Here is a 13305-nt window from a genome sequence, read left to right as displayed (position 1 = left end):
GAGATTGTATAGCCTTGCCTCCATTCCAGTTCATTCTCTCTGTTTTCTGGGTGTTGTTGGAGATGTGACCTCGACATTTCTTGCTCCTTTGGCCATGTCTGTTGCTTTCTGGCAAGCTCTGCCGCAATCACTCATTACTCTAGAACCAAATAAACTAGAGCCAAAATAAACTTTCTTCGGCAGGTTGCTTTCGAGTCATGGTCGTTTATCACAGAACAACAGGTAACTAATTCAGAAGGCGGCACCAGCAGAGTGGTGGCATGTTGCCGTGAAGAACCTACTCGTGTCTCTTTTTTAGAGGAAAGTGGAAGATCTTGAAGCTTTGGACTAGAAAAGTAATTGAATGTTATAAAGGAATATAAAAAACTGCTCTAATGTCATGATGAAAACAATGCAGAATAGAGAATAGAGGTTCAGAATATGAGGTGGGCAGGGCTGGGGAAAGCAAGGCAAGTTCCCTATTAACAACTGAGGTAAAGACCAATACTATGATATCTTCACAAAGATTCTGGATGCCTTCTGCCTGTGTTCTAAGAAGTTACTTGAAGTAATTTAAAAAGTAACTGACCTTTATGGGGAGGTTATTTTTTGTTTGTTTGTTTGTTTGTTTTGGTAGAGAAATGTTCAAGACAGCATAAGATAGAGTCTGTGGAATACTTTCTGCCTCTAATTTTTATGCAGGTCTACAATGATAAAGAGTAAGTGAGACAAAAGAAAATATAAATTGTGCAGTATGGAGAGGAAAAGAAAACTAAGACATTCAATAATGAGCCAGGTGGTGATAGTGCATGTCATTAATCCTAGCACTCTGGAGACAGTTCTGAGTTTGAGGCCAGTGTAGTCTACAGAGAGAGTTCCAGGACAGCCAGGAATACATGGAGAAACCTTATCTTAGAAAAAAAAGGAGAAGGAAGAGGACATAGAGGAGGATGAGGAGAAGGAAGAAGAGAAAGAGGAAGAGGAAGAAGAGAAAGAGGAAGAGGAAGAAGAGAAAGAGAAAGAAGAAGAAGAAGGAAAAGGAGAAGGGGAAGAAGAAAAAGAGGAAGAGGAAGAAGAACAAGAGGAGAAAGAGAAAGAAGTTCACTGTTGGAACTAAGGCTATGCTGAAAGAGAAGCTGCAATTGTTAAGGAGATTAACACAGTTAATGTCTCCTGATCTGCTTTGGAACCAAGGGGGACATACCTTCAAGGCAAGACCCCACCTAAATTACCTTCCAACAAAAGGAGAAAGCCTAAGAGGTTGTTTAGTCCTAGAAAGCATGACTTTCATGTTTTCACTTTCTTGCTCCTGCTGCCATGCTTGCCACATGCCCTTGGGCATTCTTGTCACAATGGACTCTTAACCCACCATAATCAAAAGATAAGTAGACTCTTCTATAGGACAGCTTCAGTCACAGTGCTTCATCACAGCAGTAAAATGTAACTAATACAATTAGCCCATAGTAGTAATGTCATGTTTGCACCAGTGAGGGTCTCACTAGAATATATCTGCATTACCTTAACTCACTCTGGAGTTTGTTTTTATTATTTGTTTGTTTGTTTGTTTATATTTTGATTTTTTGAGAAAGGGTTTCTTTGTAACTTTGAGGCCTATCCAGGAACTAGCTCTTATAGACCAGGCTGGCCTTGAACTCACAGAGATCCACCTACCTCTGCCTCCCGAGAGCTGGGATTAAAGGAGTGCACCACCAATGCCCAGCCCAGATTTGATTTTTAAAGTGTGTCTGCATATACTGAGGGGCCTCCATACCCTATATCTGAGAATAATTTCTGACAATGAAGTTCTTTTCAGCTCATATATACATGGAACTGTTTGAGATGTCAGAAAATTATCCCTCCAAGGTAAACTCACTAGAAAATTTAGGGAAGTCAAAACGTTCTTATTATTTTGAACCATCTCCCAGCAGATCCCCAATGGGCATGAGATCCAGTTTCCCACAGTGGTAAGTCATAGAGATTTGCCTAACTGACTATCCCATCTTACCTTACTTTTTTACTCCCTTGCTCTGCTTCCTTGGTGAATCTTCCAAATGAATTCCCTATACCTAAATCCCATGTCAGTGTATGTTACTGGAACATTTGAATGAAATAAAATGGCCAATTTTCCTTCATTCCTAGAGGAAGCAAATGTATAACAAGTGTTGGAGGTGGACTTCTCTTGTCTCATTAGCATTAATAGCACTAATAGCTTATCAAAATAGTATGGCAATCCCAAACAAAGGACTCCTTAGATTTTCAAAATATATGCTTATTTATTTATGAGTAACATGAACAAATACTGATATAGTCATATAATGGGATACTACACAGAGACAAAGTTGGCATACCTTTGGGGTACCACACCTTAATAATAGAAAACAATCTTAGCCATATACAAATAAACACAAATCCAAAATGGAACACTAAAACAAAGAAAAAATTGAGTAGAATTACATCAAAGTCTTGTAATATAATATTTAGGGACACAAACATAAATGATAAAACTAAAAACAATACCGAGTGAGAATGACTTCCAGAGGGAGCTAAGGTTATGGGATCAGATGAACTCTGAGGGGAAATTCACTAGAATTACAATTTTCCTTCATAAGTAGAGGACTACATATGTTACAATAGTTCTTTATACTTAACATAGATTTCATCAACACTATTTCAAGGGTATTTTAGCATCTGGAATAAAATATAGTTTAGAAAGATGTCCATCAGGATAGTGCTCTGTTTACACGTTGAGGCAGCTCCCGCTCTCCAAGGAGGCAACAGAGCTAGCTTCAGGCAAGTTTCAGAATAGCTCAGCTAAAGAGGGGTTTGGTTGCTTGAGCAGGCAGTCACCTTAGAAAAGCCATTCCTCTAACCTGCAACAAGAGGCTGGGTAGTATATGAGCCTAACAAACAGAAGATATAATGAACTTTATCTTCCTTTTAAGTGGCAAACAGTTAAGGTATGTCAAGTCAAGAAATTAATTTGTACCCACAATCCAGAAGAGACAAAAGCATGTTGGTTCTCTGGGCATAGAATTCCATAACCATTATTCACATGCAACATGCAACCTGTCTGTGAAACTATTCCTCTCCCCCACCCTCCACCTGGGAAACTGGGGAAACTACTATTTTTTTGACTTTATTTTCTACTCAGGTCACGATATTATTCTTGAACTCTCTGTTAGTTGCACATCTGCTTTTGCATTTTAGCCTGCAGATTTTCACTACCAATAGGCAGGTTTAGAACTCTCACCTCCGCATATCCGTGTCTTAGCAGAGTCACTTATGAAATGAAGTCCAAATGAGTGAAAACAAAAAGTGTTTTTATGCTTGAAGATTGTCCTGTCTCTCTAAGAAACTATAGCCAGGAAATGAGGAAAGGGCAGGATGAATCCTAACAAGGCTGGAAAGAGCTTGGCATGCAGCAAACAGGAAAGAACTTGATAATTTTCATATTCTGCCTTAATTTCTTAATTATGTGTGTAAGTTTGGGTGTATTGCACCTGATTGCAGGTTCCCTTAGAGGCCAATGTCATTGAATCCCCCTGGAGCTGAAGTTACAGGAGGTTATGGCCTACCTGATATAGATGCTGGAAACTGAAGGGGTCCTAAATAAATCCTCTGGAAAAGAAATTTTTATTAACTCCTGAGCCATCTCACGTGCTCTTCCACATTCCTCCTGAGGTTCCCTTTCTTCTCTTTCAACTTCTCAGTCATAAGCCAACTGTTTTTGTCAATACCAGTTCCCAAGCCTCAACCCACCTAGTTTGTGAATTCAACCTAGCACGCTAGTACCTTTGCTTTGCTCAATCCCATCTTCAGGATGGGTCAAAAGCTTTTCTCTGTATAGAACTTTTCATGGCTCATAACTAACCAGATGCTATTTGAAGCCACAAGAATGTGCTTCTTTTCATTAACTAGAAATTATACAATGGCGTATTTAATCTAGACATTTGAGGAAATCGTAATTACATCCCAAATAAAAAGTCATCACATAAAGAGGACAATGAAAAGGAAGAAAGGTGAAAAGAAGATATGAAAAATCAATATGCACAAACATGGAACAGAATTAGGAGGAAGACATGGAGAAGGTGAAAGGAAGAAAATGGAAAATTTTCTGGTTAAAATACAGTCTCAAAAGTAAACAAAAACAACAACAAAAGTATGGACAAAAGAAGGGATAGGCTATTCTGCTTGCTAAGTGGGGTACTCTTTCGTCTTTGTCCATAGTGCAATATCCATGAGAGAATACAGTTTCTATAGTCACAAAACCTGGAGTCTCCCTTTCATTTATTCCCTAATCATCCTCTGAAAACTCATTTCAGCCCTTTGTCTCTTAGTCCTTCACATAGTAAAATTAGGATCATTTCAACAATGTTTGTGAGAACAAACAAAAACATTACAATACCCATGATGTACAGACAAAATGTTTATCCCTGGTCTTTCTTTACAGCTGCTCAGGAAGAAAGCCAGGGTTATGTAGGAACTTCCACAGTGATGATTTCACCTCCTTATTCCTGAGGCTATAGATCAGTGGGTTTAGCATAGGGGTGACCAGATTATTTAAGACCTGAACAGTTGCATCCAGCCAAGGACTTGGTGTTGGCCTTAAGTATATAAGAACAACCGGCATGTAGAAAAGCAAGATGGCAGTGAGGTGGGCACTGCAGGTGGAGAAGGCTCTTCGACGTCCCTCAGCAGAGCGGATCCTCAGAATAGCACAGACTATGAAGCTGTAGGAGGTGAGGATGAGGAGGAAGCAACTGAGGGGCATCAAGCCCACACTAATGAACCCCACCATTTCCAGGGCTGATGTGTCTGCACAGGCCAGCTTCAGCATCACAGGAATATCACAGAAGTAATAGTCCACCTCATTGGGACCACAGTAGGGCAACTGGAAGGTGAGAGTAGTTAGAAAAGTAGCCTGAATACAACCAAAAAATGAGGTGCCTGTGGCCAGGATGGCACATACTCTGTGGCTTATGATGATTGAGTAGCGTAGAGGGTAGCATATGGCAACGAAGCGGTCATAGGCCATCACTGTGTACAGGAAACATTCTGTACAACCCAGGAAATGGTAGAAGAAGAGCTGGCACACACAGCCTGCATAGGAGATGGCTCGGCTGTTTCCTGAGAGGTAGAACAACATCTTGGGAGAACTCACAGAAGGAAAAAATATGTCAAAAATAGACAACTTACATAGGAAGAAGTACATGGGGGTATGAAGCCGAGTAGAGGAGATAATGGCTGTTAAGATTAATAAGTTTCCTATCAGGGTGAAGATGTAGAAAGACAAAAACAGGACAAAGAGCATGGTCTCCAGACCCTCTGTGTTCGGGATGCCCAGCAGGATAAACTGAGTCACTACAGACAGATTCCTCATTGTTTTAAAACTTTTGCTGAACGCTTTGAGTGTGTTTAATATGGTCCACCTTTCTATGTTACGATACACAGCAGTCTGATCTATACACACATAAAAAATGCTACAAGTGCCTCATTTGGAGTAAGTCTACTTAGTTCTCAGAAGGAATACTTTCTGTAGGGAAATGATTATCTTCTTTTCCAAGAACAGGATTTTAGAGATATGATAAAAATCATTTTCAGGTTAGAAATATTTTTGATTGCATTTGCTCTGAGCATTTTTATATTTTGAGTTCTGGTGATATCTTTAAGTAACATACTCTCACTATGCATTTCCTCCTGCAAAATAACAGGAAAAGAGTATATTATAAATCATGACAACTAATGACGATCTCAACTTTAGTTCTTGTTAGTTTTATTAGTTCAAATAATTTATACAATAACTCATGGACATCTGTTAAATGAAATTCACAATTATTTAACAGAATAAACAGCACCAACCATTCTCAGGTACTACAGTAGAGTTATGTCACACCTATGAAGGTACCTAGCAAAACTGTAAATTCTAACTGAGCTCTTTCATTATTTTACATCTCTGAAACCTACTTCTGCAAGTGCTTTGATTTGCCATTAGTACTTTAAAACTATTTGTTATTTGTTAAGTAACATTACTAAGCAGATTTATTTACATATTTATTTTACAGCTAAAGAATCATTTTTTTAACTTTTATTCTTCTTTCATACCTTATCTCCAGACTGCAGTTTCCCCTCCCTCCACTGCTCCACTCCCTCCTGCAAGAACCTTCCCTCTCCTCCAGATGAAGTCCTCCTCTGTTTCCCTTTAAACAAAGAAAGAATAGCAGGCCTCTTTGAGACAGCCCCCTAACATGGCTTAACAAGATACAATAAGACTGGGCACAAACTCTCATATCACTGCTGTACTGGAAAATCCAGTAGGAGAAAAAGCGTCCTAAGTGCAGCCAATGGAGCCCAGTAAACCTCCTACTACCATTGCTGGGGGTATAACAAGAACACCAAGCTACACAACCATAATGTATATGCAGAGGATCAAAGGCACACACTTATTAAATAATATCATTAAGCCCATTTATATGTCATCTCTTCATATTAAATCTCTTTAGAATTGAGAGTGCCTAAATGAGGTCTGTCATAGCTATATCTCTTCTTATTCTGGCCCTTTTATTTTAAGTGGACAGAAACAACTTAGAAATATTAGCCGAAAGAAAAATAAGCAAAAAATGAATCAAATTAAAGTTATCATGATAAAGTCCCAAAACCTTAAAAATACCAACACAGAAGTAGAATAAGGGCAAGAAACACCACTACTGAGGTTAATTTTACTTTAAGTGGATAATATCATTATATTGAAGAGGCAGGAACCCTTTTCTTGATTTACCTTGTATTCGTGACATTAATAATAATACCAGCAGGTAGTGAATACGTATTTTGTTCAAAAGATAGACACAACATTTAAAAATCACAATTATTTGAAAAAATATCGATGAAAGTAACAATTACTAGTTAGACCTACAGATTAATTTCAGCTACATTAAGGAACGTGTCCAAGTTTCAAAGCTAGTATATGCAGACTCGCTTTGTTCCAATCTTTCCTCTGTCCTCCTCTGCTCAAAGAACTTTTTCCAAAATTGGGTGACACCTTTGCAGGTGAATTTCTACAGCTGCTTTTCTTGAATGTTGGAAAATTTTTCATTCCTTACATCTTCCAGGTTAATTACACTTATTTAAAATCTCATCTGATTTAAGAAACTACGGTGGAACTTTTTATAATTTTAAAGACTAAATTTAGTATTATCTGTAAAATAGAAATATTTTGCTCTTAGGTAAAAAAGAAAATTATTTTCCTACAGAAAGTATTCCTTCTGAGAACTAAGTAGACTTACCCTGATGTGGGCTAGTGTAGCATTTGATATTCTAATGGAGAAAAGACTGCTGCTTGCTGTAAGAAAGAAAATTACCCTGTGTTAAAAGTACACTCAAAGATTTCATAAGCAAAAGTTTTGTAATCTGACATTGGTATTCAGACAAGCAAATTTGTATATTTTCAAAGTCATAACATTCAGCATGGGAGTTCAGATCAGAAGCTATAATAATAAATGTCCCTATAGTCCATTTCACAAGTACCTTGAGCCATTCTGTCTTCCCCAGTCTCACACTCCAGTTGGATACAAAGATGGCAGTAAAATGAGAAGCAGTGGCATCAAAGGGTTGGCAGTGCATGACTGCTCCTCATAACAATTCTAGACACACAAATAATCTCTCTAAGCAAGTCAAGTTCCTGTGGGTTTTTTTTTTTATTCCCTTTCCTCTATCAGCAAAGGTCCTCAGATGCATCTAGTTGTTGCTTATGCTCAAACACCATGACATTCTGATTCTAAATATCATTTTATTTTATGTTCATTAGAATAAATGGTTATCCCAAAGACAAGGAAGGGCCCAAGCATGGTCCTTCTAGTGTGTAAGGGAGTTGAAGATCAGACCTGAACAGAAGGAGGGGTACTCACATCATCTCCTGAGAATATGGTTCATGTTCTTCTCACTGAAATAGCAAGGCCTGACATACATAGTTCTTGTCAGAGCCAAAGGCACTACAGACAGCGTAGTTTTTATTGACCTTTTAATAAAGAAGAAAGTCTCATGGGACTTGCACAACCAGAACATTCTCCATAGACTGCATTCTAGGAAGTTTCTGTCAGAGCCCCTTAAGGCCTCTTTGTTAGCTAGTGACAGCTCTGAGGGGGCAATTAATTTGCCATCTTCATTCATCATTCAATCATGAAATAACAGTGATGATACTGCAAAGGCACACTCTAAAGTGGAAAACATGTTCATGTGTAGCCGAACAGGCTCCAGTTCTCAGATACTCAGCTGCAGTTGTATATCTATATTTTGGTGCCTTTTTATACTTTTAAACTTTTGCCTATAACATCATTTATCCTATCATTTTTAAAAGATCGCATGCATATTTTTAGGGCTAAATGTTTACATTTAACAAATAATGTTATTCAAAATAGCTGGACATGTGGTTTGTACCTTTAATCTCAGCACTCAGAAGGCAGATGCAGACAGATCTCTGTGTGTTTGATGTCAGAGTGAGCCTACAGAGTAGGCCAGCCAAGGCTACACAGTGAAATCTTGTCAGAAACAAATAAAAAACATAAAGAATAAGTATAACTGATAAATATGTGTTATGAATCAAGATCAGCACTTTCCATTATTATAAACTATCACTGCTCAGACATTCAAAGACAATGAAGTTTGCATTGTACTATTATAAATTGGGGATTTGAGTTTTGCCATTAAAGATAAAAAGGTATAATATGATCTTCAAATATTTACAGAGACATGTTGTGAGTTATTCCACAGGAACTTTCATAATAGGACTACATGACTGACACTTTCAAATTAGAAAAAATCATTTATTACAGAATGAAATTAAAATAAATAACCTCAAGATGTGTTTATTTGTTTGTTACACAGGAGATCACTTCCTAAATATAATCCCACTAGCACAAACACTGAGAGCAAAAAGTAATAAATGAGACCTCCTGAAACTCAGAAGCTTCTGTAAAGCAAAGGACATAGTCAACAAGACAAAAAGGCAGCCTACATACAGAATGGGAAAAAAAATCTTTACCAACCCCACATCAGACAGAAGGCTGATCTCTAAAATATACAAATAACTCAAGAAACTTGTCATCAAAAGAACAATCTAATCAAAAAAAGGGGGGGCTATAGATATAAACAGAGAACTCTCAACAGAGGAATCTAAAATGGCTGAAAGACACTTAAGGAAATGCTCAACACCCTTAACCATCAGAGAAATGCAAATCAAAACAACTCTGAAATTCCATCTTACACCTGTAAGAATGGCCAAGATCAAAAACACTGATGACAATTTATGCTGGAGAGGATATGGGGTTAAGGGATCACTCCTCCATTGTAGGTGGGAGTGAAAACTGGTACAGTCACTTTGGATATCAGTATTTCAATTTCTTAGAAATTAGGATACAACTTACCTCAAGACCCAGCAATACCACTTTTGGGTATACCCAAAATATGCTCAATCGTACCACAAGGACATGTGCTTAAAAAATGTGCATAGCAGCATTATTTATCATAGCTAGAAACTGAAAACAACCTAAATGCCCCTCAGTCGATGAATGAATAAGGGAAATGTGGTACATTAACACAATGGAATACAACACAGCAGAAAAAAATGACATCTTGAAATCTGCAAATGGATGGATCTAAAAAACATCATATTGAGTGAGGTAACCAAGACCCAGAAAGATACAAGCCACACAAAAGTGACTTTTAAATATAAAACAAAGGAAAACTAGCCTACAGTTCACAATCTCAGAGAACCTAGACAACAAAGAGGACCCTAAGAGAGACATACATGGATCTAATCTACATGGGAAGTATAAAAAGAGAAGATCTTCTGAGTAAATTGGGAGAATGGAGACAATAATAGAGGGTAGAAAGGGAGGGGGAGGAAGGGAGGGGAGCAGAGAAAATTACATAGCTCAATAAAATGATTAAAAGTAGAAATAAAGATAACCATTTTTCATATATGTCCCTGACATTTACAATGAAGGCAAGTGACAAGTAATTTGAAATAATTTGATTTTATATATACTGTAAAGCTATTCAATGTCACCAGCCCAATGTAATAAATGAAAGAGCTTTCCATTAAAAATTATAATTCAGTTTAGCTTCCAGGGCAAACAAAAATAAAAACATAATCCTTGTAATAACAGAGGAACCAATGGGTAGTAATACAATTTAGTTATCTTCAGAATATCTACAGAGAATATTAACCTGGGTCATTGAAGTTGTGAGAATCACAAACTAGATAGACTGGATAGGAGGGTGGTTTTCAAGACAGGGTTTCTCTGTGTAGCCCTGGTTGTCCTGAACCTCACTCTGTAGACCAGATTGGCCTCAAACTCAAAGATCTGTCTGCCTCTGCCTCCCAAGTACTGTATTTCAAGGCAAGCACCACCACCAACCAAAGAGAACTTTTAGTTACTAGGCTGCAATATTATCACTCTCACCGCCAATGCCTTCCTAAGTATTGGATCCGTATGGTAAGCAACCTCGACATTATGATTCAAAATTTGCCATTAAGTTATCACTCAAGAATTATCTCATTTTTTTTTCATTTTATTTTTTGTGTATGGGTATTTTGCCTACATGTATGTGTGTGCACTACCCACATGCAATATGCATGAAGGCCAAAGGAAGACATTATATTGCTGCAATTGGTGTTGTAAATGGTTGTGTTCTTCCATGTGGGAGCTTAGAATTCAACAAAGTCCTCTAGTAGAGCAGTCTTTGCTTGTCTTAACTGCTCAGTCATCTCTCCAGACTCATGTCTCATTTATTTTTATAGTAGAAATTTAGTCCCAAGAACTTTAAGCAAATTAACCAAACTGATAAAATCTCATTAACCACAGAGCTTTGTCCCATACCTGAAATTGTAGTTATATGTCTTTGAGCTATAAAATGAAACAATGTATTTATTCCTAATTCTAATTTGCACATCCTCACTCATAAGCGACTTTACTGGTCTTATGCAGTTATTGGAGTTTCCCAATGTACTGTCACATTGTTAGAATTAATTTTCAGCAGTTGTGTAATGTGGGTCATGTTGCCCTCATTTAATAAATAGGGGCACTGGAACTCTAAACAGTTACAGAGTTCCTAAAGATAGACTGTAGGAGATCCCAGATATTGCCAGGCTTAGCTCACTTTCCACTACATCATCACTGATTCCTAAAATGACTCCAAGCAGAAAGCAGCTGTCCCTGAGAGAGTGGGGAGTTATTAATAGACTAAATGGGTTTCGGAATTCATAACATACGGACTATGTTTTTCTATTGAAATACATTAATCTTTTATGCTCACCTGTCTTTTCTCAAAATTAGTCATAGTAATACTAAGATAATTTACAAAGTAATGCTACTGTCTCTATTCTTTATGTAACTATGAAGAAATGATATTATTTAAATGTATATTTTTTTAAAACTTGACATTTTGCCAGCCTGGTCTATAGGTGTTAGTTCTAGGACAGGCTCCAAAGCTACAAAGAAACCTTCTCTCAAAAACCAACCAAACAAAAATTGACATTTCACCAAAAGACTTGAAATTACAATAAGATAAATTGCTGGCTCTGTGATTAATTAATTTTTAAAATTAATTTGTGATATGGTATCTCAAAAGAGAATTAAAGAACCCTCTATGGGGTGCCTGAACTGGCCTTAACCCATAGCCACACTGATGAATATCTTGCATATTACCATAAATCCTTCATTTGGCGATGGATGGAGATAGAGACAGAGACCCACATTAGAGCACTGGACTGAGCTCTCAAGGTCCAAATGAAAAGCAGAAAGAGGGAGAACATGAGCAAGGAAGTCAGAACCTCGAGAGGTGCGTCCACTCACTAAGATAGTGGGACTGATCTAATGGGAGCTCACCAAGGCCAATTGGACTGGGACTGAAGGAGCATGTGATCAAACCGGACTTTCTGAATGTGGCTGACAATGAGGGCTGACTGAAAAGCCAAGGACAATGGCACTGGGTTTTGATTCTGCTGCATGGACTGGTTTTGTGGGAGCCTAGGCTGTTTGGATGCTCACCTTCCTAGACCTGGATGGAGGCGGGAGGACCTTGGACTTCCCACAGGGCAGGGAACCCTGACTGCTCTTAGGACTGGAGAGGGAGGGGAAGGGGAAAGGGATGAAGTGGGAGGGAAATGGGAGGAGGTGGAAATTTTTAATAAATAAATAAAAAGAACCCTTTACGTAGTAGACATGCAAGCTAAAATAATGTCCTGCTACATATTGTGACAAAAATAGCTCCTTGTTAAATGTAAGCAAATAAGCATATTGTAATGAAGACAATACTATGAAATGAAGGCTGGGTGTGGTGGTACAAACTTTTAATCCTAGCACTCTGGAGGATGACGTAGGCATATCTCTGTGATTTCAAAGCCAGTCAAGTGTATATAGTAAGTTTCAGGAAAGGCAAGGCTATACAGGGAGGCTTTATTTAAAAACAAACAAAAAAAATTAAAAACTATAAGTTTTAAATTCTGAAAGAACCCGATTAAACAAAGGTAAATATTATATATTGACTTATAAAACAAGATCTTAAGAACTATAACAAGCCAGGCGATAGTGGCGCACGCCTTTAATCCCAGCACTCGGGAGGCAGAGGCAGGCGGATCTTTGTGAGTTCGAGACCAGCCTGGTCTACAGAGCTAGGTCCAGGACAGGCTCCAAAGCCATAAAAAAACCCTGTCTCGAAAAACAAAAACAAGAACTATAACAAATAATACACACTTTGAAGAAAAGAAAGGATATAAAATTATAATTATCTTTGTTCTAATAATCAGATAATTTTGCAAACAATATTTCTAATACATCTTCTTATAAATATCATTTACATAGAAAAAATGCTACCTATAGTTAACAATGCTATCATAAATTTGAAATACAAAATATGTCTAATTAGTTCAACCTTTGTTCATATAGAGAGAAAATATTATTTGGGGATTTCTAGCCACATTCAGAGAAATCTTAATTTTGAAACTAACATGTTAATTTAGAAGGTTATATGACATGTCTATCAAAACACAAAATGTTTAAAATACTTAATAAGACTTTAGATAATTGTTAAATAACAATTATTTAACAAAAGAAGACATACAACATCTGTATTTCCATAAAAGGAAAATATATGTTCCTTAGTTTTTAAAAACTAATAAAAATAACACTTACCTTGTTTAACAGAAAAAAAAAAACCTGAATTTTCTTGAGAAAGAATTAAGACACTATAAAGCAAAGGAAATCACTCCATCAAGACAACTGACTTTTATATTTTCTGATTGAATTGTTTAATAAATAATGCTAAATCCCT

The 13305-nt window shown here is 37.3% G+C and overlaps 1 protein-coding gene across 1 annotated transcript; it reads right to left on the bottom strand.

Moving 5' to 3' along the window:
* Positions 1–4423: 4423 nt before the first annotated feature.
* Positions 4424–5359, bottom strand: LOC142847122 (olfactory receptor 10D1B-like). The gene has a single exon (XM_075967851.1). The coding sequence runs from the start codon at positions 5357–5359 to the stop codon at positions 4424–4426; it is 936 nt and encodes a 311-aa protein (XP_075823966.1).
* Between the last annotated feature and the right edge of the window lie 7946 nt (positions 5360–13305).

Source organism: Microtus pennsylvanicus, chromosome 3 (assembly GCF_037038515.1).
Source record: "Microtus pennsylvanicus isolate mMicPen1 chromosome 3, mMicPen1.hap1, whole genome shotgun sequence".
Taxonomy (NCBI): Eukaryota; Metazoa; Chordata; class Mammalia; order Rodentia; family Cricetidae; genus Microtus; species Microtus pennsylvanicus.
This window is presented reverse-complemented; position numbering and strand designations above follow the sequence as displayed.

What these genes read in the sequence shown, in the direction of transcription:
- LOC142847122 (XM_075967851.1), bottom strand. Translation starts at nt 5,359, where the DNA reads ATGAGGAATCTGTCTGTAGTGACTCAGTTTATCCTGCTGGGCATCCCG.